The sequence below is a fragment of the Setaria viridis genome, chromosome 1 (genome assembly GCF_005286985.2).
Source record: "Setaria viridis chromosome 1, Setaria_viridis_v4.0, whole genome shotgun sequence".
NCBI lineage: Eukaryota > Viridiplantae > Streptophyta > Magnoliopsida > Poales > Poaceae > Setaria > Setaria viridis.
In genome coordinates this window covers 35729143-35753203 of record NC_048263.2, presented here as the reverse complement: position 1 = coordinate 35753203, position 24061 = coordinate 35729143, and the positions used below count along the sequence as shown (strand labels likewise).

The window sequence follows — 24061 nt, the reverse complement described above, 5'->3', positions numbered from 1 at the left end:
AGTTTATTTCGATTCTGCTTCATGCTCTGAAATACAACCAATGCCAACAAATGGCTTGGAATTTTGTTTCTCGTATTTAATGCAAGACAGTACATGCAAATGTGATGAAAAATTTCTCCAAACCAACTGATGATAGGTTTCATTTACACAGATGCTCAATATTACAAAAAGAAGATTCGGATGAAGGGTAATAGATATTGAAACTGCAGGCCTGATGAGCTAATTTACTAAGCCGGACTAAACTCATATGCTCATACATGCCCCCGTGAATAAAGTTGAACAAACACACTTTCAATACAGATCTCACAGCCATCAGAAGAGATCACTCTATAAGCCAAGCTGTTTGGACTGATTCCCATTGGCAGAGCTCTCCTTCTTTGAACCACAGAACTGCAAATAGGAGAGGAGGGTAACTTTAGCTCGTCATCTCATATTGCCACTTATAATAGCTAGCAGGCGTAAACAAATTTAGGTCCAAGCCAATATACATGCCATATCACTAAGTACATGACCCATTTATCTTAAGACAATTTAATCTCGCTCCTGATTGCCACGTTAAACACTCCAGTACTCAGTATGCTTCTCAAAGGTTGAAGATAAAATTTGTTTACCATTCAATGTAGTTTGTCAATTGTTTAAAATGATTATTCACTCAGAACATCACCTAACAGCAACATAGAACCATACTCAATTATTGCTGATCTTACCGATTTCACGCTTGCCATTATCAGGACTATCACTTCCATGGACAACATTCCTGAAACATATATTCCATCATAATTTATTTGATATATTGGTAAAACAGAGGTGCACTACAACTAAATATCAGGGGGCATGGTACAGTAATCACGTATAACAACATAAATACATGAAAGGGTGGAGGGTATCGACCTTCCTGTTTGAACTGCAAGGTCACCCCTTATGGTTCCTGGTTCAGCTTGAAGGGGATTAGTAGCTCCGATTAATTTGCGAGCTGATGCAACAACACCATCACCCTCCCAGGCCTTACAAGACAGAATAACAAAATTCGTAGCTGTGAACTTTGTATCTGGTCAAAGAATAGAGCTGCAGGTATGTCTAGTTCTTAACGAAAATATATACCATGCAAACAACAGGGCCAGAAGTTATGTAATCAATCAGAGTGGGAAAGAAAGGTTTATCCTTCAGATCCTTGTAATGTTCCTGAGAGAAAAGGAACGACAAAGAAGACAGTATATGAACAGCATTAACAGCAAGTTGATTCAACATAAAGAAAGGTAAAATAGATTTCTTTGATGTTTCCACAAATGGTGAATATGTGAAGTAGACGCAAAAGAGGAATGTGAGTAATGTATTTATCAATGATTAGTACAAAAAGAACAAAATAAAAGGCAGAGTGACTTACTCCCTCTGTCCCAAATAACAAATCATTATGTGATTCAAAATTTATCCCAAAAAACAAGTCATTATACTCAATCTGGCATGTGTGCATGTGGGCATGCAGCAGTCAATTAGCACCAAATATGGCTAATAAATAGGGGCAATCGAGGTCATTTTACTCTTTATTAATCTGTCCTAAAATTCATAGGATGACTTGTTTTTTGGGACAGAGGGAGTAAATAAGAAGATGTTTTGATGTAAGAATGAGATGGTTGGGACAATAAATCTTTCAGTCACTTAATTGATGTAAGAACGAGATGGTGGAGGTAAGAGAATAACTGCACATGAATAGCATAAGCACATGAATAAACATGAGGCACTGGAAAATATATTTAACCATAAAAGATGATAATCTTTCAAGTAATCAAGAAATAGACACAAATGAAGATAAAGACATGTTCCTTTAGAACAGTGTTGCCTAACACAGATTCCACCCCCCCCCCCCACACACACACACCTCGATGACTAACTCTGCAAGAAACACATTAGTTTCCCCAAGTTCATAAGCAAACCTGAGCCAAGTCTTTGGAGCACTGAAAAAGCTTTAAGCCCTTCAACAAAAAGCCTTTCTTCTCAAAGCGAGAAATGATCTCCCCAACCTATATGCACCAGATATGTTTTTTATCTGAGATCAAACTTGAAAGAAGGAAAGAAACTAATAGTTGGGAAAAGTAGGAAAATTAAGGCGTACCAGGCCACGCTGAACACCATCAGGTTTTACCATAATGTAGCTTTGCTCAACCTCCTACAGATAAATTTCTTGTCAAGAAAGATTTCATTTTTTATAAGGGTCTTGATGCATGTAGGGTCCTCAACTCCTCTTAATAGAGTCAGGGGATATTGAAATAATTAATTTTTTCTGACATGGCATGAGTTCTATGAAAACAGAAAAGATGACTGAGTTTCATTAAACGAAGGGTTAAGTGTGACATCTTCAAGCCTCAGGCACAGTATGCAATCCAGAGGACTACAGAAATTAAACATTTGGCAGGTTCGTGGTAAAGCCGCTAGCAGACAACAGTTATGATAGCGATTGTGGCATAGGGCTATGTTTGTGTGTTCTAAGCATGTTCACTAAGTTTGTTTCCCTGGGTATCTTTCTACTAGAGTTCAACAGCAAAACTGAATTAGCTGCCCCACATGAATTATTGATGATCTGAACCTGGAATTAGCATATCGTTTCCTTTATCATTTTCAACATTTCCATCTAGAATCGAGCCCAGCCACTACAACATTAAAGTAAAGCAGTCGAACCAAGCTAATTGCTCTCGCAGTAGAGTAGGTCCGAATCCTCCAACGCAGAACTGGAAGCACTGAAAATCGTCTGCTTTGCCATTTCCCCCGTCTCCTAGCAAATGCAAGTATCCAACAAAACATGCATAGGAACCAACCGCGGATGCGACGATGCCGGGAGGGACGGCGCGAGGCGCCCCGGCCGCCCTCCCGCTCCGCGCCCTTAGTCCCACCCCGAGCCGGGCGCGGGGCCTCGCAGAGGCGGCGCAGGCGAACGATAGGGACGGCGAATGACGCACTGCGACGGAGGTCCGGCGCCCGGTCCCGAGGAGCGGCGCCGCCGTTCTCGCGCGCACGGCCATGGTCTCCATCCTTTCCACTAGCCCGTCGGAGCAGAGCACGCGGTTTTTTGGATTCCAGGACCAGTACGCGGCAGGAGTACACCCCCTGTTCCGCTTTTCTTGAAGGTTTACGTATTTACTCGTTTCCGTCTTTAAAGCTGAAATGTAGCATTCTTCCGGAAAAACATCTGTTGTCGTTTATAATGGTTTGCCTCGCGAGAGTCTACGGGGTGCGGCTGTGTGGGACTAGGCCATCCTATTGCCACCTTGCCTTCTCGCACTGCACGAATATGGGTTACCATTTCGCATCATCTGCCCTATTATATTTTGGTCCCATATATTTAGATCCTCACCTGCCTCGCTTGCATAGGCATATTGTCTATGACGGAGAAGAGTGATGCTTTGGCAATAGTTCTAGTTTGTTTTCTAATTTTTAGTGGCATGATCGAACTTGAAATATGAGTCGACTCTTCTCTAAGGTAAGAGTTTGCTTTTGTAAAGTGATTACCTCCGGGATGTGGAAGTGACCTTGTCCCTCACGAGCTAGACGAAAAAACTAGCAACATTGTAGTCACGATTGGACGGTTGTGTCGTATGTATATAGCCACCACGCGGTGCATGAAAACAACATGCTATCTATGCTTAGAGAAACTTTATAATTTCGTTTAAACCACTTATTTCAACATTATTGTTTTATGAACCATTTCAGATAATTTTAGAATTAATTTAGAAATATGTTATGAAATATTTGTCACATGGATTTTACAATACTATTTCAACTTGTTCAACTGAATGTTTTACTTGCCAAATTTTTAACAATAAAACTGAAGCTAACACTTTTTTTTTAGCGGAGGAAGTATGAGCATAGGCAATCTTATTCGTCGGACAAAAAGCATAGACATTAGACAATCTTTGCAACCAAAAAGGCATATAAAGAGAAAAAAGGGCCCAGCCCAAAAAGGATTAATGCACAAACGGCCCATGGTTCATATTCCTTCCTCGAGCGAGGCCCAGGTTAGGCGGCCCGTGGGCGCGAAGCGGCGAGGGAAGAAGAATCCCTTCCTCCGCGAGCCGCGAGCCGTGGAGATCCGTCCCACTCCAACTCCTCCAGGCCATCCCCTCCGCCTCAGACCTCGGTGCAAACCTGCCGCGAAAATAGCAGCCGCCCGTTCGCTCTCCCCCCCTCCTCCCGCTATGAGCGACCCGCGGGGCGGCGGCGCCGATCCCAACCCCGACGGGGACGACCCGCACGACCTCCGTCTCGCCGAGGAGGCCAACGGCGACGAAGCGCGGCACACGTCCGATAAAGAGGCGGCTCCCGTGTCTGAAGAGACGGCCGCACGGGGTGGGGACACGACCCCGGACGCCGAACCGGAGAGCGATGACGGAGAGGGAGGAGTGGGCTCCCCGGATCAGGCGGAGCCCAATGCGGACGGGGAGCGCGCAGCGCCCGCGGCCGTGGCCGAGGAGCGGGAGGGGATCGTTGGCGGCGCGAAGGTGGAGACGAACGGCGAGGACGCCATCAGCCACGACGCCGACGGGGAGGAGGACGAGGATGACGATGGGGACGAGGAGGACGATGACGACGACGACGATTCCACCCCGGATGCGTCGCCGAGGGCCGAGGTGAAGGTGGAGGGCGAGAGCTCCACCGGGATGGCCCAGAGTGGCGCCAGCCACCGCGCGGAGCCGGAGCCGGACCCCTTCCTCGACGGCGACGACTCTGGGACGGAGGAGGAGCAGGCCGCGTTCATGGCGGAGCTGGAACGCTTCCATAGGGAGCACAGCCTCGAGTTCAAGCCGCCCAAGTTCTACGGCAAGGGCCTCAACTGCCTCAAGTACGCAACCTTCTATTCCTCTCGCTCTCTGAGCTACGCCAGTACCATCTCTTGTCGTCTAAATGTGCTTGCCGTCTGTACGCTCTGTTGGAATCCAGGTTATGGAGGCAGGTCGCCCACCTCGGTGGCCACGAGCAGGTACGGCTGATTTTTCCTTATCAGGTGCTTGATGCTGTAGATACCACGGAGTGAAATTTTCTGTAGTACCAAAGACATCCATCCTCCAGCCATTGAAATCACGAGCTAGTAAAATACTGATGATCTCTAACGAATGATGTTTCAGTTATTTTCATGATTGGCCGCAGAGCACTTTGTTTTCCTTCATGTCATAATTTGGTTTTCCTCCTTGAATCTGGACATTTGTTTCATTTGAATTTTGCTTATTCAGGTAACGATTTGTAAACTATGGCGTCAAGTTGGAGAGACTTTCAGGCCGCCGAAGTAAGGGTCTCTTTTCAGAATACATGTTAAATGCGACATGACAGAGGATTCTTTTTATGCCATGTAATTACTTTTGGGTCACATTCTTTTCCAGGACGTGCACTACTGTTTCTTGGTCGTTTCGAATTTTCTACGAGAAGGTGATGCGTTTGCTGCAGGATTTTTTTTCAAAAGTATTTTGTTATTGTTCTAGGAAGGTCTTTGTTTACTTTGTCCTTGTAGTGTAGCTGAGGAGCATTTTATCCTTCGACAGAACTTTAGGCACTCTCAACCTTACATCAGTTAACTCGCAGAACAAAAATTTACACCATTCAGACTTAGTTTGGTTTGTATATAAATATAAATTGTTTCTGGACTTTGGAGTCGAGAGTAGCCTAGCAAATACAAATATGGAGCTAGAGGTCTTGCATTTGTTAGTGAATTAATTTTAACCTTGAAGTGTCACATATTTTTTTATTCATTTGTGAGATGATGATACTTTATGCTGTTAATAGTTTAGATCCAAACAAATAATTTTTTTTTCTTTTCTTGTTGTGTGGGAACAAATATGACGGCTGTTTGACATGCTTTGATGCAAGCGCTACTTCTTTTACTCCTTTAAATCCTTCACGTCCTTAATGCTTTAGATGCTAGATTTTTTATTGAACATGTTAATAATCATTGCTCTAAGGTCTAAGCTCATGTGTTTTCATGTTGTATTTATTCATTGGTTTCCTTGGTCTGTTAACTGATCAATTTAGGCACTTCTTGAATACGAAAAATACAAAGTTCGGACTGGTCAGCTTCAAATACCACCTCCTGGTTTACCACAGCCTAGTGGTACTGACCGCGAGGTAAACCTTTTCCTTTTTCAAGAATTAATTAATAGGGCAGTTTTAACTTATGTAATATTTTTTTATTACTTTCTAGTTAGCACCTAGCAGATATCTATATGTTGTTCAATATAGATATTCATTTTTCATTATATGTGTAGAACTAGTACTTCAGTATCATTGAAGCTTAAGGTCATACTCAATCTAGATAGACCTAGCAAATTTAGTTGCTGGCTAGCTGCCTTGTTTCTAGCAGGAAACCTGGTGTCTGTTATTAATCTGGATTTTATTGTAATCCAAGGTTCCCATCAATATGTGTGAAACTGTGGAAAGTATTTTGTTGTTGGAAGGTGAAAGCGGCTGTATTTAGTTTGTTTTGACAAGTTCCATGATGGTTTTATAGGTGGTTGTGAATCAATCATCTTCCGCCAGAGTTAGAAGGGATGCTGCAACGCGTGCTATGCAAGGTTGGCATGCTCACCGCCTCCTTGCGAATGGCACTTATGGAGATAACATTTTGAAGGTAATGGAACCTTTACGTCATTCATTTTTTATTTGCTTACTATTTTCATTTAAAAATGTTAATCTTTCTTCAGGATAAAGATTCAATGCCACTTTCAAGTCGTGATAAAAACCTAAAAGGCTTTGGTATGATTCACGATTTTTCACTTGCTACTGTGCACTATACTATTTTTTTTTTCACATGTATTCTTCATTATATGTTTATTAGGGGTGCTCAAGAGAAAGAAAGCATCTAGTCCAGAGTATGCTCTCAAGTCGTCCCGCACGAAAGTAAATAAGTCACAGTAAGGCTTCCTGTCCAGTCATTTGGTTAACTTTAAGTATTGGTAGACAATATGTTAGATGAAGAGGGCATTGCTGTCGAACATGCTACTATGCAATTAACAGAAGATATCCTAAATCTTGTAGCATCATTTAGTGTAACTGAGCTCGTCAGGAAGAAGTTTTGTCCATTCAGATGTTGTATGGCAGTATCTTTGGTATGATGATTCCTATTCTTACATGCATTGAAATGCTTAATTTCAGGGAAGATTCTATGGTCATTGACGTTGGAGAACCAGCCGACTGGGTGAAGATCAATGTGCGGCAGACTGTAAGTTCAATACGTTTGTTTTGTTTAATCACATGGTGCACAGCATTATGGATATATTTTGGAGTCAGCCTGAACCATGAAATAATTGCATATAAGGTAGTTTTGCTAGTGAACTTCTGCTGAGTTCTGAACTGAAAATACGGCATTTGGTTGTTGCTTTCCTGCAGAAAGATTGCTTTGAAGTCTATGCGCTAGTTCCTGGACTTCTACGTGAGGAGGTGAGGAATTATGCTGCCATTCGTGTTGAGAGCATCACTTTGAATCTTTTCATTGACCTACAATAAATCCTTCCAGATATATGGCAAATAACCAGAAGGAATTTGCCTTATGAATGAGATCATGCCACAGGGGAAATTGCTAACTTTTTGTTCTAATGGTATCAGGTGCATGTTCAGTCAGATCCTGCTGGACGTCTGGTTATCACGGGTGATCCAGAGCAGCCTGATAATCCTTGGGGGATCACTCCATTTAAGAAGGTAATGACTTTGCTCTGAGCACTAACACAGGCACCTTTGGCAATTCAGTTTAAAAGGAAGTGACTTTTCTGTCGCAGGTGGTTAACTTGCCATCTAGAATTGATCCCCACCAAACATCAGCTGTTGTCACGCTTCATGGTCAGCTATTCGTGCGTGCACCATTTGGGCATGCTGATATGTAGATATGGTATCATGTTTACTTCAGTTCCCTTCCGACTGCAGTACCTCTTCGCCAGTGATATTCCTTGATATTTCTAGGTCCGTGATTTGTGTTCTTTCAGCCATTGATTGCTTCAAAACTCATCTTGTTTTGTTTGATTCCAAGTATCCTGTTTATTGTGCAGGGTCTATAGCAGTTTCTGCTGAGGAAATAGGATCTCATTTGAGCAGATACATGATGTCAAGCTGACATAGTAGAACCTCTGCAGTTGGAGGCCGGTGTTGATTTGTTATCATCTTGTTTATTATTACAGTGGTAGTCATAAAACTAGCTGGTTCATGCATGTATTTTAATTTTATGGTGAGATTTTTTTTTCCAGAGAGAGAGGAGAAATACAGTAGCGGTAGGGGGCTAAGTTAACATTATAGCTACTTGTTATTCTTTATTATTTTCCTCATATATTATAAATGCCTTTCTGTGTCACCCCAAGGCGCAATAGAGCGGCACTCCGTATTTGTGTGCATAACGCCGCGTCGCAAGGCACTGGTTTATGATGAAGCTATTTGCCGGCTATATTTGGTTATAAAAGTCCCAACTGTCTTCACTGCCTTGATTGTATATTTGTATTGCGTCGCATCAGCTTTGGTTCGTTAAAGAGCTTATTTAGAAAACTGAATCCATTTGTTAATTGAAAAGCTTATTTGGAAGGCTCATTTCTATGGCTGCAACATGGTAATCGCGAACTGATCCTTGTCTTATGTCTGAGAGCGTAGCTCACCAAGCTACAGTGATAAAATGTTGAATTGAGCAAAATTCATCATGAGCCCACCCGGACCAGTGGTCCGGGAGCTCTCAGAGCCCATTTGACTACTCGCCGTAGTACGGAAAATCCGGTCGGTCCGATATTGGTCCTGTTTGTTTCCGCTTATAAGCGACTTATCGGTAAAAATAAGTGAGAATCCCACCAAACGCTTTGCTTATTTCCACCGATTCTTGTTTATGTGGTAAGCCGCTTTAGAAATTTGAACTACAAGAAGCGACAAGCGAGAAGTAAGAAAATTTTCGTTTAGATTATAATCAAAGCGTGATTAGGAGAGCTCGGGACGACACCACCGGACACGAGGGCGAGGGCGCGAGGTGAGAGCGCATCGCATATTCGCCGCATTGGCCGATTGGCGTGGGCGAGGGGTTGCAGGCAGGGGTCGCCTCCGGTATAAAAATCCTCCCGCTCCGCACCCACATCTGCCCCCATCACAGTGCGCCACCCTCACCACCACCGTCACCAACAAAGCCAATCGGACCGGACGCTGTACCGGCGACGAGGAGCAGCGCTCGCCGGCGATGGATTCGGACTACGGCGTGCCGCGCGAGCTCTCGGAGGTGCAGAAGAAGCGCGCCCTCTACCAGCCCGAGGTCCCCCCATGCCTGCAGGTCCGCTCCGCACCCCCCCATTGCAACTGATTCAATACATTGCGTACGCCATTGCATTCCCTGCCGGCTCCTCGGCCCAGATCTGCTCACCGGCGGGTAGCGCGGCGCCAGATCCCGCGCTGCCTTGTTCGGTCGGCGCTGATGTTTACGGTTCACCGTTCACCTACTCCTGATTTGTTTTCGGGGGGTCAGGTCTTAGCGTGTGTCGCTGTCACAGATTGATGCGGCCGTCGCTTTCGTGGCGAGACTGGATCTGAGTCCTGGTGGACGTCACATGCGAAGTGCGGATTCTGTCCCCTACTCCCGTTCTGCAGATCGTTCTGCTTGCCTGATTTCTGATGGATTTTATACACCAGGATTTGAAAATAATAACGCTAGATTGCCTGACTAATGAGGGATTTTATACACCAGGATTTGAAAATAAGAACGCTAGATTTGCTGTTTTGATGTTGTCCTTGTGTTGTTAGTGTTGCAATTGGGAGTAAAATGATGTATTCGTCTGTAGCAATTATGGACCTATCTGCTTAGTTTTTATGGGTCATGGAATTGTTTATGTTTAATTTGACTAGATGATCCCTATCGAATATTCGAATAGACCTTTATCATGCTTAGGGGTACTTGCACTTTTTACATGTCCCTAGATGGTTTGAATTCTCAACAGCATTTTGGACGAATTTCTTGTGTGTTCTATTGTTAGTTAGCTCAATTCACACACTGATTCTATGCACTATATATAAATCAGGGCACTACTGTGAGGGTGGAGTACGGTGATGCTGCAATTGCTGCTGATCCTGCAGGCGCTCATGTGATCAGTCAGGCGTTCCCTCACACCTATGGGCAACCCCTTGCACATTTTCTCAGGAAGACGGCTGTTGTCCCTGATGCTAAGGTCATATCTGAGCACCCTGCAGTCAGGTATTACTCTATTGTCACGTTCCTCTCCATGAAAACCTATTTGCCTTGTAAAAGTTATCTTTCTGTCTTTTCTCTCACCACAAGCACAACAAAATCTAATCATTTTGTTCCATGTGCAGGGTTGGCATTGTCTTCTGTGGAAGGCAGTCCCCTGGAGGCCACAATGTCATTTGGGGACTCTATGAGGCTATCAAGGCCCACAACCAAAACAGCAAACTCATTGGTTTTCTTGGTGAGTAATTTGATATTTTGCATGCACTACCTAGGAGTATACGATCATCGGCTTTTTTATTCACTTGTTACTAGCAACTAGAGTTTCTGCTGATTAGCTCATGCTTGCATGTGAGCCCCACTAGCCCATTAGTGTGGTTGAATTTTCCTGGCAATTGCTGATGTTTTTGCTTATATTAATTACTTTGTACGGTAGTTACATTTCATTGTTTGCACTAGATTTGCAGATGATCAGCTCAACACTAATGTATCGTAATGAGGTTTTGTTGTAAATGCAATTATGTTTGAAGGTCTTGGACCAAACTTGGGTTCATTTCATCCAAACTACTTAAAGTCTGTAGCCCAAAACGAAATAAATTAGTATACACAACAAAATACCAACTTAGACCCCCAGTATTTCTTGCCCTTGCTTCCTGTTGTCTGCCAGAGCTAACATTTAGATGCATGCTCGACATGAACTGAAATTCTGTAAACATTTAATTTTAACATCTCTCTTTTTATGTTGAAACAGGTGGATCTGATGGTCTGCTAGCACAGAAAACCTTGGAGATCACCGATGAAGTTCTTTCTTCATACAAAAACCAAGGTGGTTATGACATGCTTGGTCGAACAAAGGATCAGATTAGAACAACTGAGCAGGTCAAAGGTGCAATGGCTAGTTGCCAAGCATTGAAGTTAGATGCTCTGGTAATCATTGGAGGTATGCAATAAATCCACAAAGATTTTTTAGTACACTGTACTTTTGTCTCACAAACTTAAATATTTTCAACTTATGAAGGTGTCACATCCAATACTGATGCTGCTCAGCTTGCTGAAACTTTTGCTGAGGCAAAGTGTGCAACAAAGGTATATTGAAAGATTTTCTTTTATATCATCACCTTTTCTGGATCCATCTTTCTAGAACTCTAGTGCAGGTGATTATTCCCTGTATGCGGATTAACTGACACCATCAATTTTTAACAGGTTGTTGGTGTTCCTGTAACTTTGAATGGAGACCTTAAGAACCAGTTTGTTGAGACTACTGTTGGCTTTGACACTATATGCAAGGTAGGAATTACTGAATTCACATCACTATGCATTTTGTTTATGCCTTTATGGCACTTCAATTATTTCTATAGTTTGTATGATGTTATGGTGGATTATGGCCTTATGGGCAATTAATTTCAATTTTGAGGTCATCTTTGACTTTGTCCTTGATATATATGTTACTGCATTTGGTAATAAGTTCATTTTGTTGTCATGTTCCTCCATATAATATTTAATATATTATTTCGAAATTGTAATGGCCCCTTCAACTTCTTTGTTGTTCTATCAGGTGAACTCTCAACTTATCAGCAATATGTGCACTGATGCTCTGTCTGCTGAGAAGGTAATTATAACACATGATAGATAGCATTGCAGGCTTCTGTCTTGCACCTTGTTCATTCTGATATATTCCTGGCCAAATTCTACGATTTACCTATGGCTCATTCCTTTTTCTTTAGGCAATCCATACATTAGAAGTAGTTAGCGTTAACGGAAAGGAAACAAATGAAGTTCTGCTTAATGCTGTTAAGTCTGAGTACAGAAAGAATTATTAAAAGTGGAATAGGATAGGCACTATTGTTGGTTCACCCCTTATTGTAGCGATTGAGCCTGCATGTCAGGTCCCACATGTGAGATATGCTGTATACACAGACTTGACATAGGTTTTCAAGGATGCAATCATGCAATGCTAGCTGAGCATCCAGCACTGCATCACTAGTGTCTGTAAATGCTATGTGATGTATGTATTTGAATTACTGAATCCTATTTCTGATCTTTTCTTGTGTCTGTAAATGACAGTATTACTACTTTATTCGCTTGATGGGACGGAAGGCTTCTCATGTGGCATTGGAGTGTAGTCTTCAATCACATCCGAACATGGTTTGTATTTGCTTTCTGCCCGTACCTGCCTATTGACCTGTGTCGCAAAATGTGCTTATGTTCTTTTGAACTTGTATCTATGCACAGGTTATCCTTGGTGAGGAGGTGGCTGCATCCAAACTTACAATTTTTGATATTACAAAGCAGATATGTGATGCAGTTCAGGCGAGGGCAGAGAAAGGTAGGTCTCTATCTCTTGTTTATGAGATGGTGAGACATCATGTAGCATTATGATCTTTTAAATGACAATCTGTTGATGTTCCCCTCATACGTTTTGCAGACAAGAATCATGGGGTGGTTCTTATTCCAGAGGGCCTTGTGGAGAGTATTCCTGAACTATATGCTTTGCTTCAGGTACATTTGCTTGTGTCTTCTGGCAAACCAACAGCAACAAAATCCCAAGGAAGTTAGGGTAGGCTAGTCTTATGGCAACCCATTTACAATTTTTCTGACTGAAGCTACTTGTTTGTAGGAAATTCATGGCCTTCACGGTAAGGGTGTTTCCGCTGAGAACATCTCTTCTCAGCTTTCACCTTGGGCATCTGCACTATTTGAGTTTTTGCCCCCCTTTATTGGGAAGCAGGTATGTATCGATTTATTAATGCTAGCATATGCATAGTTTACATCAGATTTCAGTTGCTACAACATCATTGTTTCTCTGATGCAGCTACTTCTCCATCCTGAATCTGATGATTCAGCTCAACTTTCTCAGGTACAGTAGAACATGGAACCTGTAATTGTCCATCTGTTTAAATTATTGCTTCTGGTTGGTCTCAGCTTGTTTTTCTGTGCAGATTGAGACTGAAAAGCTTCTAGCCCAATTAGTGGAGACTGAGATGAACAGGCGCTTGGTATGCTTCTTTGAACTTTCTTGTAGCTTCCAGTTTAATTGAGAGGCATATATGCATGTCTTTTGATGGAGCTAGCAAATGGTGTTTTATCAGAGCGCCAGTTGATAATGTTGACCACTTTTGCAGAAGGAAGGCACTTACAAAGGAAAGAAGTTTAATGCAATCTGTCACTTTTTTGGCTACCAAGCTAGGGGTGCACTGCCTTCAAAATTCGACTGCGATTATGCCTATGCAAGTCCCTGCTCAGTTCATTTTTTAATAAAGTTAATTGCCTGGTGGTGATTAATCATGTATGTTGTTGGTTTCAGGTTTTGGGGCATGTGTGCTACCACATCATAGCTGCTGGTTTGAACGGTTACATGGCTACAGTGACAAATCTGAAGAGTCCAGTGAACAAATGGCGATGTGGTGCGGCTCCTATTTCGGTAAGATCTGTGTTAATATGACTATAATTTAGGATAAGTATGACAGTAGCACCTAAACCATGTCTGTATCCCTGCAGGCTATGATGACTGTGAAGCAGTGGTCACGTGGCCCTTCTGCCGCTCAAATTGGCAAGCCTGCTGTTCATATGGCTAGTGTTGACTTGAAAGGAAAAGCATACGAGTAAGTTTGTGAAATGCCTTGTGCTAATGAATACACGCACCATTTGGGCCCCTGCCACAGCTTATCTGAAAGTATCTTGTGGCGATGGCCTTTGATCTCAACTACACTTGTATTTTGCAGGCTGTTGAGACAGAACTCTTCCAGCTTTTTGTTGGAAGACATCTACAGAAACCCAGGCCCACTCCAATTTGAAGGACCAGGTGCTGATTCAAAGCCTATTTCGTTGTGTGTTGAGGACCAAGACTACATGGGCCGGATAAAGAAATTGCAGGAATACTTAGAGAAGGTAATTTAATGCTCCTGATTTTTTTTGTCCATAACCACAGAGCCTCAAATGTAACAAGCTTTGCCTTGTTTGTGTCTAATTCTTTTTGCTACACGCCATGCAGGTGAAAAGCATTGTGAAGCCTGGATGCTCACAGGATGTTCTTAAAGCTGCCCTGAGTGCCATGTCTTCTGTGACGGAGACACTGAACATCATGACTTCATCGTCCACTGGCCAGGCACCACTCTGAGTTAAACAAAACCATTTGGTGTGGGATTCACATTTTCCATGGTCGACTGTCACTGTTGGGGTTAGAAACAGCGGCCCTGCTATCCCACGGGCTATTCTGTTGTAGCTTTTGGGGAGTTCAATCAGTTTTGACTAAAGTAGTTCCGAGGGTTTGTTGTTTGATTGAGCTTGCACTGGAATAATTTTTCAAACAGGCTGATTATGTTGCGACCACTTAATAAACTAAATTTTGTGGCAACTGTTTCTGTGGTGTAATCAGTTGAGAAAATGTCAAATTTGGAGGGCCAACGATTTTTGCTTGTGGTTTGCTCGATGCTGACTAACGCCTTGCCTAGTTACTGAAGGGTTGAGAAGTTGATGGCCTGGCGAACAGACGTTCTGTTTTGACTTCAGAAGTAGCAGAAAATATTCTGTTTCTGTGGGACTCGAATGATTTGTCTCACTGTTTGGCGATATAAGATGGGGCACGACAAACCTATCTTAGCTTGGACCCTGATGTTGTCTGCTTGCTGGAGCAGTGCACCCACGCTGAGATGAAGCGCGCAAGCAGTGCCCCCGCCGCAGCGTGTCCTGGCGCTCGGTGATCTGAAGGAGCTCACGAGCCACGACCGGCGGACAAAATAGGCCGAATGGGACGGGCACGGATTAGGCCCATTCGAGCCAGCGGGCCACAGGAATGGTCAATTCTAATGACTTTCCCCGTCTGACTGAGAAAATCTGAACTTCTGAAGCGTGCTGGACATCTGGACGCTAGGCAATCCGCTATGCTAACTTGAGGCATCTGGAATCTTGTCGGTGAAGGCCTCGCTTTTTCCTCGTCCTTTCTGGATGATTTATTTTGAAAAACTTGTGGATGAAATTTCAGCAGGTAACCTTTTAACAGTACCAACCTTGTGTTATTTTGGTGATGAAGGATCCTTCTGTGGTTCTGCCTCCGTTGACACAAATTTCTCTGAACCGAACCTCTGCAATTTGCAGCTAGTAGTCCTTACGAAACCACAATGTTGTCATGCATCACGTCACTGTTCACGAAACCACAATTGAATTTGGCGAGCGATCGTTTTCTGTGGGATCCAAGTGATAGAGTCGTGTAGCGCTGCCGATAAGGATGACAGCAATGGATGTTCAACATCTCCTGCCAACTCTCTTATTGGTCTCCTCTTTGAACATCTCAACCTGTGGAAATTCTAGTTGTCACAGAATAACGTCGTTTGTCGCTCGCGCTGGTTCTTCACTTCACCACGGTTTTTATCACTAGCTGCGACTAGCATACAATCCAGTCCCGGGCTCCCGGTCCGGCACGCAAAATTTCTACGCCTTGCCATCGCGGTCGCTAGTTCTCACTTCTCAGCCTGCTCGTGCTGCCGCAGTTGTGAGAGTGTCCGCGCCTGTGCTGCGTGAGTGAGCGTTCGGTCGCTCGCTCGTGGACCGCGTGACGACCGACAGCTCCGACGCGACTGGAGCTCCATCATTCTCCACTGTGAGATCGGGTGCCTTGCTGCCATCCCAACCACGAAGACTTTCCCCGGCAAATCTGCGATGCGTCCCGCTCACATGCTTCATTCATTCCATTCGTTGTCATGTTGTTCTGGCGACGACGATACCAACCTCGCTGAAATGCAAAAATCCGTCGCGCTCTCGCGATGGCATCGAGCATCGGATCGACAGAGACAAGTTTCGCCCATGCCCGAAACACCGAGACGCGACGGCCACGCGCGAGGATCCACGACTTTCCCCGTGATCCCCGTGCGCGGGGGCCGGTCCTGTTCGGCTCGTCAGCTAACGGTCTCAGATCAGATCGGCCGCTCACCACACCAACCGCAGGCAGCGAGAGACTGCGAGACCGCTGCGCTGGCAGGACCGCAGGAGGAGCCACCGCGGAGAGGGAGGAAAAGAAATCCCGGGGAAACACGTCGGAACCAACCACAACGCAGTCGGGCGCGAGCGAGGGAGGGAGGCGGACCACGCTAGAACCCTCTCTACGCCACCACCAGCAGCACAGCACCCCCTCTTCTCCGTCTCGCTGCCCACTCGAGCTCGACGCCTCGGGGCTCCCGCCGGCGGGCGGCCCGATCGATGGGGGCGGGCACCACCACCAATGGCCTGCCCAACGGCGCGGCGGCCAAGGGGGAGCGGGCAGGGGACGGGACCGCGGTGTTCCGGGGCACGGCGTACGCGCCGCTGCGGACCACGGTGGCGCTCGCACTCTGGCTCGGGGCCATCCACTTCAACGTCTTCCTCGTCCTCGCCTCGCTCTTCCTCTTCCCGCGCCGCGTCGCCGCCCTGTAAGCCGCCCCTCCTCTCCCTCCTTCGACCGTGTGCCCACGTCAATCGACGCTAGCTCTTCATCCTTGTTGCGCTTGTGGTGCTGCAGGGTGCTGGCCACGCAGCTCTTCTTCATGTTCGTGCCCGTCAATGATAAGAGCAGATTGGGCCGCAAGATCGCCAGGTTCTCCCCCGCCTCTAGTTGACTAATTCGCTTCCTGTAGTATATTCTATTCCCCCTGGATTGCTGAATCTCACATTCGGGTGACGCGCGCCGCATCTGCAGGTTCATAAGCAGGTACGTGATTGGGTATTTTCCCGTCACTTTGCATTTGGAGGACTACGACGCCTTCGATCCCAGCAGAGCTTACGGTGAGCTCATGTTGACAATTTTCTTTCCGTTTCCGGATGGTCGAATCCTCGTACTGGCCTTTCAGTATATTCCTAAAGCCTTATAAGAAAGAAAAGCGAAAGTTGGGTGTCTCTAGCACAGCCAATGGATTGGTGAATCGCTGTTGTGTGTTTTCAGTGTTCGGCTATGAGCCTCATTCTGTTTTGCCCATCGCTGTCGGGATCCTCGGGGACCTTGTTGGATTCATGCCGCTACCGAAGATGAAGATTCTTGCAAGCAGTGCGGTGAGATTCCACCAATGTTAGCTTGCAAGAAGTCATTTTCAGTGTCTTTCTGAATTCGATTACTTATGATCAAGTAGTACCTCTGTTCTCACCTGGTAGTTTGGTTAGTTTAGGTGTTCTATACCCCGTTCCTTAGGCAAATATGGACGTGGTTGGGGTTGGCTCCTGCATCAAGGAAGAGTTTCTACTCCTGCCTTGGAGCTGGTTATAGCTGTATCATAGTGCCCGGAGGTGTGCAGGAAATACTTCATATGGATCATGATTCAGAGGTTTACTTTCCATTCCTATTGTATTTTTATTAGTATTTGCATTCTATCTTTTATTCTGGTTTCACTACTTAGTGCCAAATGAAAACATATCTTATTAACTGAATAACAAATTATCCTTGCAATTGGCAGGTTGCTTTTCTTAAATCAAGAAAAGGTTTTGTTAAGATAGCTATTGAGATGGGTTGCCCTGTAGTCCCTGTTTTTGCTTTCGGACAGGTAACAGCATTTCCTTAAACTTGTGATATGCAGTATTGCAATATATTTACTCTGAAATTCAGTCTCCAAAGCCAAAGCAAGCAGCTAATGAAAAATGAATTCTTAAAAACTTAAGAGGCTAACCTTAAAATGTCCATTTCGATATTCATTGCTCCTTTCAGTAATTCAGAAATTCAATTTTTGCTCATGATTCTATTTCCTGTTCTTGGGCCAGAGTTACGTATACAAATGGTGGAGACCAAGTGGCAAATTAATTGTCAAGATTGCTAGAGCAATCAAATTTTCTCCAATTATCTTCTGGGGAAAATTGGGGTAATTCACTGCATTATATCTCTCTTTGTGTTTCCTCCTGCATATTTGATTCATGTAGCTGTAATAGATTTTCTGTTTAATCGTTGCACTGGTATTCAAGAGTTTTAAGAGTACTGTGTAATATAATGCAGAACTCCCATACCTTTTGCTACACCAATGCATGTGGTTGTTGGAAGGCCAATTGAAGTTGTAAAGAACCCTCAGCCTACCACCGATGAGGTAAAGGAATCTTTTGAGCAACTTACCTAGGAAAACTTTTCAGGAAATGCTATACATAATTTAGACGTGGAGAACTTACTGAGAAAAAATAGTGAAGGTATTCTAAAGTGCATTTTGCTCTGGTTTTGACAGATCAATGAAGTCCACAAGCAATTTGTCGCTGCAATGCAAGAGCTATTCGAGAAATACAAGGCCAGAACTGGATACCCCGACCTTCAGTTAAGAGTTCTATGATGACATGCTGTTCCAACCAAAAGTTCTTACAAGCTGGGTTGAAGGGATAAAATCGCTATGCAGGCCCATCAATTCAATTGCTCGTACCATTGGAGCTGTGTAATGTTTCAACTGAAGAAGATCTCTCAATCAGAATCCAGTAGCATCAAATGTACTACAAGTTAGTAGCAGCAGCTTGGCTGGATGTCCGTGTGATGTGCTCCTAACATCTTTTGGTGCCCTCGAGGCTCCGATGCAAATATATGCATTGGTTTGCATTTGTTTACTAACAGAAAAAACCTATAGCAGATTTAGGTTCATTGACCTTGGAGCCTGTACGAGAAACTTAAAGCTTTCGTATGGCATGCCGCTTCAGATTGGAGCAGCACAACAGACCTGAATAACGCTTTGTACACGAAAGGCTTCAGTACACGAACCCTGCTGCATTGATATTAGCAGTTTACTATTGCTTAATCAAAAGGAATAAGAGAGTACACATTAACACTTTAGCACACATCAATTGCGCCAACATCATGGGACTATCATCCGATGGCTTTATTTTGGAAGTACGAGAAGGGGAGCTCTGTACTCGAACCACCAAGCACAGAGCACTACATAACTAAACCACACCTCCTGACCTTTTGGGACATGCAACACTAGAAATTCGGTACAGACGAACGAGCATCACTGACTACAAGTTGGGTAAACAAGCGGAGCGGAGAGAGGCCTCAGGAAAGCACCACAATTAGGTCCTCCAGAGTTAGCTCCAAAGTCTGGTGAATGCAGACAACACGATGATGGCTGCAGACTGGTACGGGACTAGATACACTTCTTGGGCAAGGGCACGGTGACTTGGGACATGATAAGACCACACACAAACCTGATGATTATTTCAGATGAACAATCATCTGAAGGCCAAGATGGCTAATCCCCAATGGATTAATCCATCTTACAGATGCTGGACTCCATTCCAGCATTCTCTATGTCTTCATGAAACGTCAGATACAGGATCAACAAGGCTGCATCTGTTGCTTCATGCTCCATCACGATCAGACACATTGGGACATAGGATTTAAACCGAGCGAAACTGCAAGAGCAACCGTTGCTCTTGGACCATTTGCCCCATCCACAGGGACAACCTCATGATTTCCAGGTACATCTGTTGACCATGATAACGACAACCTGCATGATATTTCATCACAAACACGACCCATCAGTACTAGTCAAATGCAGGAAAGGGAAGTCTGGAAATAGAATGACAATTGACAAAAATAAAAAAGGGCACAAATCTTGGTAAAAGATCGGTAGTCCAGATGAAAAAAATTCCATTATTGTAGCAACAGATTTTTCATAAAGAAACCGATTTGTTAAGCTTCAATTAGCTCCACACTATCCATGGAGTAATTAAGATAGTTCTCAGTAAATAAATTATACATAAGCAATGGACTATATCTACAGGAGCTAGGAGAGATGGGTAGCATTCTCGAACTCTAGTTCCTTTCCATCATCTAACTCCGAGTTAAAGACTTTCCTTATTTCCACAATCATGATAATGGAAATGGGATGTAACCTCATTTTAAAAAAACACGGATACAAAGAATGGATTTCTATCAAATTGATTTGGATAAGCAACCCACATCTTGATTTCTTGCTAATAAACTTTTTTCTGTTTTCTTTTCTTTTGGGGGAATCCCATCCAACTTTTCATTGAAAACAAAACAAACATATCCTAAGGAAGACTTAGCTTGGCATTTTACCGGATTACAGAGTCAAGCAATGAGCATACAAGGGAAAACATGCAAAATAACGTCTATGTATGACACCTCTGGTAAATTACAACTAACAGGGAACCGCATGGCCCATTTTGATACTATATGCAGTTAAGGATAAGAAAACAGATAACAAGGTTGGTACCTTATGAATGCAAGGATGAGTTCTTGCCAGGTAAGAGCATATGCTGCGAATACAGCAACACTGCTCTTTTTAGTCCTGCTGCAATCTAAGGGTACCTGCCAGGAACAATAAAAAATAATCCCAGTTGTTGCATCTGTTGCCTCATTGTCAAAAGCCAAAGAAGATGGTAACAGTGCAAACAAAGCAAACCTCAAGGTACAAATGCTTGGGTGCACAGTTCAGCTTGCTCTTTGGTCAGAACCACTAGCTTGTGTAAACTGAGGTGAGTGGGCTGGAATCATTAGTTGTGGGTGTGCAGGAATAGGTGCTGCTGCAAAAGCCAATTAATGCAGGATTATTCACAAACGGAGAATGGAAAACCAGAAAACATTAAGAAACATATACAATTTTGTTTGTTTTAGCATGATGATTCCAGTATAAGAGAAATGGATATCTTGCTTGCTGAATTATATCTCTACAGAATCATTGTCTCATTCCAATTAAATAAACAAGCACTACACTACAGGTACAGGTGAACTTAAGTCCAAGGGGTGGTTTAAAAAAACCTGATGTCATTGGTAAAGAACCAATTCTACATCTAGGGATGCAAAACAATGATCTTCCTATGTCAAGCATGTTCCTATGCTTTTGACCTTTTTGGACCTTATGAATTTAGCTTGAAAACTGTTAAGTAAAAATTTAACAATATCATTTATCAAGTAACTACAAGGTCCAGAAAGATCGAAAGCAAAGAAGCATGTTAAGAAAACTGTTCAGAAAAGAATTCAGCCTTATTTGTCATGTAATTAATTTAGTCAAAGAAAGAATTTGTAGAACAATTACAAAATAAATGTTTCTAAAAAAGTTTACGACCATAAAATGACAGAATGTAGACAGGTCAGCTATCTTCTTGGTCCAAATATGTACTCAAGGTAACAAGAAATATGATGGCTAGCATGAGCATGTGATGTTGCGTACAAACTTAACACTATCAAGGATGCACACAGGTAACATAAGCTTTTTAAGAGGTGCCCAAGCATATCATATTTTATAAGACACAAAGCCTATGATACTGCAGCACGGAATGAAGGAGAGCACATTACCTACTAAAAAGGGAGTCTGAATGGAAGGCCGAGCTGTTGGTGATGCATTGCTGAAGTTCGATCCAGTGAGCTGCACATATTGATTGCCAGGCATGTTGTAACCATGAACCGACAAATAGCCATTGCCCCCACCAGAAATGGACGGGCTCAACTGGCTAAATGGTTGGTTGGTTGCATTTGCTGCAGCTGAGACTCCATAAATCGGAATATATTGCTGACCGGTGTATGGGTTTAATGTACCCTATACAAAGAATAAGAGAACATGTGTGAGAATAGGCAATGGTCTGTGAAACTCTTATGCTCCGCAAGAGCGTTAAAAACTGGTAACTTTTCACACTTCAACCTGTGGATAGATGTATTCGGTCCCATATGAAGTGTAACTGCAAAAGGAAGAAAACAAAAAACTGAATGCACTTCTATTGGCTTTCAAACAGTCATATTGTGTTCCATGAACATAGATGGATGAGATTATTTTATCATTTCAAAGGGGAGATACCATGCGCACAAGCTAAGTAGATACACTGTATATCATGCATACAATCCAAAAGGAAGTGCAGGCCATTTTAGCATTTTGTTACAATGAATGCTACATTAGAAAGCTTAATGAGTATCTTACCTGTACTGGGGAACTGGGAAACCTTGGTAGTACCCAAGTGGAAGTGGTCGGTGCTGGCCATAACCCCCTAAATAAAAGCCCCTTGGAACTGAGACACCAAAATAGGACCCAGCTGATCTCGGCCGCCCTATAAAAAATATTGCATACTGTCATTACCAAAGTTGAAACACATATAAACATGGTCACCTCAAGAAGAGTGAATGAGTGACTCTGTTAATTGGTTAATGTGCAACTACAAGGAAATAATTGTACTCATGACATGCCCCTGAGAATAAGCATATTGTAAGAAGTAGCTAAATACTCTGTTAATTGGTGTAGGCACTTCTGCTAACAAGTACTACTTTCTGCTTGATATATAATGTGATGGCAGTAAGCAAGGTGAGAAGGCTTAGCTCTTTCCCTTCCATAATTGTCTTGCTTAAAATGGACAATTGCAGTGAATCAACTCAGTTCATTTAAAAAAAGTAACAGCACTTCTACACCAGTAATCCAGTGTATTCAACTTGCCAGCTTTGAATACTTTTGACATGGTAATTACGAAATGTGCTTGCAAAAAAACAAGCAAAATGCAAAGCAGCAGTGAGTAGAAGAATACCAAGGGGCACGGGATGCTGGGCTCGACCAAGCGACGCCAGGTTACAATTAGCGCGCCTGCCGTCGATCACCGGCGTCGGGTCCTCGCAGGCCTTCCTCGCCGAATCGGGTTCACGGAATGTCACCTGGGGAGCAGGAGGAGAAAAAATCAACACAACTCCTCACGGTACCAGCAAAAACCAACACCCAGAAGCAAAAATTAACAGCGTAAAGGAGTGAGATCGAGGCACCGACGAATCCGTATCCCTTGGAGCGGCCAGAGTGGCGGTCGGTGATGACGACGGCCTCGAGGATGTCCCCGAAGCGCTCGTAAAAGCGGCGGAGCCTGTCGCTGTTGGTCTCCCAGGCGAGCCCGCCGACGAAGACCTTGGTGTGGGTGGTGTCCGCGAAGGACGAGGGCGAGGCGAGCGGGTGCAGCCCCGAGCTGGAGCTCGACGCCGACGCCGACCCGGACGCCGACCCCGCGTGCTGCTGCTGCTGCTGCAGAGCCATCATGAGCGGATCGGAAGGCTTGGGAGCGGAGGAATCGGAGGGAATCTTCTCCGCCGCGACCCCCGCCTCCTCCTCCCTGCGGCGCGAGGGGATTGGGGGTGCGGGGGGAAGGCGCGAGCGGGGTGAATCGGCGGGTGGGAGGTGTGGGAAAAGGTGGACGACGAGGCGGCGGCGGCGGCGGCGAGGGGAAAGGGGATTGCGATTGGGGCCCGGGGTTTTCGCGTTCCGCTGGCGCGCTGGTCTGCTATGCTACGGGAACCCAGCTCATTTTTGGCTGCCGGGACCGGGCGGGCGGCATTATTTTCTGCGGAACGACGACATGATCTTTCAAACGCATCGCGCGGTTGTAGCAAAAGCATTCAAAAGGGCTGAATTTGAATCACAGTGGGCACGCAAGAAGTGCGCATGTCCTGTTCAGTGCTCCATTTCAATCAATTGTGATGGAGCTACAGTTACTTCAATTATGTTTAGCTTGGCTAGGCAAATTAGCTCATTTGACCTAATCCGCACTTGCTTTTTATGTAATTTGATTCTACTAAGACCGGAGGAGAATTACATGTTGATTGCTCGTTCATAGTTCGTACTAGTGAGACCGAACGGCTAGGTTAGGTTACCTCGCCCCATAAGGCAAGTTTTTTTTTTTGGAAGTTCCAAACGCAACGCATGTCTAGGTAACACTAGAATGGTTCTGAAAAATCATTGTTAGCTGGAATCAGACTTCTACCAGATAATTATTCTTGCTAAGCACGCTCACTATTATCCTTAAATATATGTGTTTCATCTAGGCCACTCCCACTGAGAGTTCCGTTCTTAATTAGTTGCATGTCATCTAAGATTTTCTTATGATGTGAAGAATTAAAGAACAGAGAGAAAGGAGCAATTAGTTATAGTAGTTTCCAATTTATGATGGATCATAAGTTTAACGTCATAGGATCCTATGAAATAA

The 24061-nt window shown here is 44.1% G+C and overlaps 5 protein-coding genes across 6 annotated transcripts; 3 read left to right on the top strand and 2 right to left on the bottom strand.

Annotated features, from left to right (window-relative positions):
- Window positions 1-102: 102 nt before the first annotated feature.
- Window positions 103-3083, bottom strand: LOC117841400 (uncharacterized). The gene is made up of 7 exons (XM_034721760.2): window positions 2811-3083; window positions 2111-2164; window positions 1932-2018; window positions 1102-1182; window positions 892-1004; window positions 708-757; window positions 103-390 (listed from the first exon to the last, which is right to left on the bottom strand). Exons 1-7 carry the CDS (start codon window positions 3021-3023, stop codon window positions 323-325), a joined length of 666 nt encoding a protein of 221 aa, XP_034577651.1. The 5' UTR covers window positions 3024-3083; the 3' UTR covers window positions 103-322.
- Window positions 3084-4092: 1009 nt separating this feature from the next.
- On the top strand, window positions 4093-8317 carry LOC117835609 (AT-rich interactive domain-containing protein 5). The gene is made up of 13 exons (XM_034714963.2): window positions 4093-4831; window positions 4930-4969; window positions 5220-5272; window positions 5367-5412; window positions 6013-6105; window positions 6488-6607; window positions 6681-6732; window positions 6815-6890; window positions 7132-7198; window positions 7366-7416; window positions 7582-7674; window positions 7752-7932; window positions 8019-8317. Exons 1-12 carry the CDS (start codon window positions 4188-4190, stop codon window positions 7854-7856), a joined length of 1440 nt encoding a protein of 479 aa, XP_034570854.1. The 5' UTR covers window positions 4093-4187; the 3' UTR covers window positions 7857-7932; window positions 8019-8317.
- A 693-nt stretch (window positions 8318-9010) lies between these two features.
- Window positions 9011-14525, top strand: LOC117835598 (pyrophosphate--fructose 6-phosphate 1-phosphotransferase subunit alpha). Its single transcript, XM_034714956.2, has 18 exons — window positions 9011-9265; window positions 10008-10180; window positions 10300-10412; window positions 10923-11111; window positions 11190-11257; window positions 11375-11458; window positions 11727-11780; window positions 12236-12316; window positions 12404-12497; window positions 12597-12670; window positions 12789-12899; window positions 12984-13028; window positions 13111-13167; window positions 13294-13398; window positions 13476-13592; window positions 13670-13773; window positions 13894-14059; window positions 14163-14525. Exons 1-18 carry the CDS (start codon window positions 9176-9178, stop codon window positions 14286-14288), a joined length of 1851 nt encoding a protein of 616 aa, XP_034570847.1. The 5' UTR covers window positions 9011-9175; the 3' UTR covers window positions 14289-14525.
- A 1054-nt stretch (window positions 14526-15579) lies between these two features.
- Window positions 15580-18703, top strand: LOC117835620 (diacylglycerol O-acyltransferase 2D). Its single transcript, XM_034714972.2, has 9 exons — window positions 15580-16572; window positions 16662-16736; window positions 16839-16924; window positions 17082-17188; window positions 17302-17457; window positions 17587-17673; window positions 17888-17985; window positions 18117-18204; window positions 18337-18703. The coding sequence occupies exons 1-9, from the start codon at window positions 16364-16366 to the stop codon at window positions 18436-18438; spliced, it is 1008 nt and encodes a 335-aa protein (XP_034570863.1). The 5' UTR covers window positions 15580-16363; the 3' UTR covers window positions 18439-18703.
- A 234-nt stretch (window positions 18704-18937) lies between these two features.
- On the bottom strand, window positions 18938-23384 carry LOC117835631 (uncharacterized). 2 transcript variants are annotated; one of them, XM_034714990.2, is made up of 8 exons: window positions 22858-23384; window positions 22625-22748; window positions 22030-22156; window positions 21757-21793; window positions 21414-21654; window positions 20521-20638; window positions 20332-20426; window positions 18938-19599 (listed from the first exon to the last, which is right to left on the bottom strand). In XM_034714990.2, exons 1-6 carry the CDS (start codon window positions 23116-23118, stop codon window positions 20550-20552), a joined length of 879 nt encoding a protein of 292 aa, XP_034570881.1. In that variant the 5' UTR covers window positions 23119-23384; the 3' UTR covers window positions 18938-19599; window positions 20332-20426; window positions 20521-20549. The 2 variants fall into 2 exon arrangements, with proteins under 2 accessions (XP_034570881.1, XP_034570873.1); XM_034714982.2 differs by having other exon boundaries at window positions 20521-20641; window positions 22858-23381.
- Between the last annotated feature and the right edge of the window lie 677 nt (window positions 23385-24061).

What these genes read in the sequence shown, in the direction of transcription:
- LOC117841400 (XM_034721760.2), bottom strand. Translation starts at nt 3,023, where the DNA reads ATGGAGACCATGGCCGTGCGCGCGAGAACGGCGGCGCCGCTCCTCGGG. An exon ending in ATGGTGTTCAGCGTGGCCTG is followed by an intron (nt 2,019 to 2,110) that starts GTACGCCTTAAT and finishes TGGTGCATATAG; the next exon opens with GTTGGGGAGATCATTTCTCG. An exon ending in GCTCCAAAGACTTGGCTCAG is followed by an intron (nt 1,183 to 1,931) that starts GTTTGCTTATGA and finishes CTTTTCTCTCAG; the next exon opens with GAACATTACAAGGATCTGAA.
- LOC117835609 (XM_034714963.2), top strand. Translation starts at nt 4,188, where the DNA reads ATGAGCGACCCGCGGGGCGGCGGCGCCGATCCCAACCCCGACGGGGAC. An exon ending in GAGACTTTCAGGCCGCCGAA is followed by an intron (nt 5,273 to 5,366) that starts GTAAGGGTCTCT and finishes ATTCTTTTCCAG; the next exon opens with GACGTGCACTACTGTTTCTT. An exon ending in AGATCAATGTGCGGCAGACT is followed by an intron (nt 7,199 to 7,365) that starts GTAAGTTCAATA and finishes GCTTTCCTGCAG; the next exon opens with AAAGATTGCTTTGAAGTCTA.
- LOC117835598 (XM_034714956.2), top strand. Translation starts at nt 9,176, where the DNA reads ATGGATTCGGACTACGGCGTGCCGCGCGAGCTCTCGGAGGTGCAGAAG. An exon ending in AGGCAAAGTGTGCAACAAAG is followed by an intron (nt 11,258 to 11,374) that starts GTATATTGAAAG and finishes AATTTTTAACAG; the next exon opens with GTTGTTGGTGTTCCTGTAAC. An exon ending in TTCAATCACATCCGAACATG is followed by an intron (nt 12,317 to 12,403) that starts GTTTGTATTTGC and finishes ATCTATGCACAG; the next exon opens with GTTATCCTTGGTGAGGAGGT.
- LOC117835620 (XM_034714972.2), top strand. Translation starts at nt 16,364, where the DNA reads ATGGGGGCGGGCACCACCACCAATGGCCTGCCCAACGGCGCGGCGGCC. An exon ending in CGATCCCAGCAGAGCTTACG is followed by an intron (nt 16,925 to 17,081) that starts GTGAGCTCATGT and finishes GTGTGTTTTCAG; the next exon opens with TGTTCGGCTATGAGCCTCAT. An exon ending in AGATTCTTGCAAGCAGTGCG is followed by an intron (nt 17,189 to 17,301) that starts GTGAGATTCCAC and finishes TGGTTAGTTTAG; the next exon opens with GTGTTCTATACCCCGTTCCT.
- LOC117835631 (XM_034714982.2), bottom strand. Translation starts at nt 23,118, where the DNA reads ATGATGGCTCTGCAGCAGCAGCAGCAGCACGCGGGGTCGGCGTCCGGG. An exon ending in GCTCCAAGGGATACGGATTC is followed by an intron (nt 22,749 to 22,857) that starts GTCGGTGCCTCG and finishes CCTGCTCCCCAG; the next exon opens with GTGACATTCCGTGAACCCGA. An exon ending in TCAGACTCCCTTTTTAGTAG is followed by an intron (nt 20,642 to 21,413) that starts GTAATGTGCTCT and finishes TGGCTTTTGCAG; the next exon opens with CAGCACCTATTCCTGCACAC.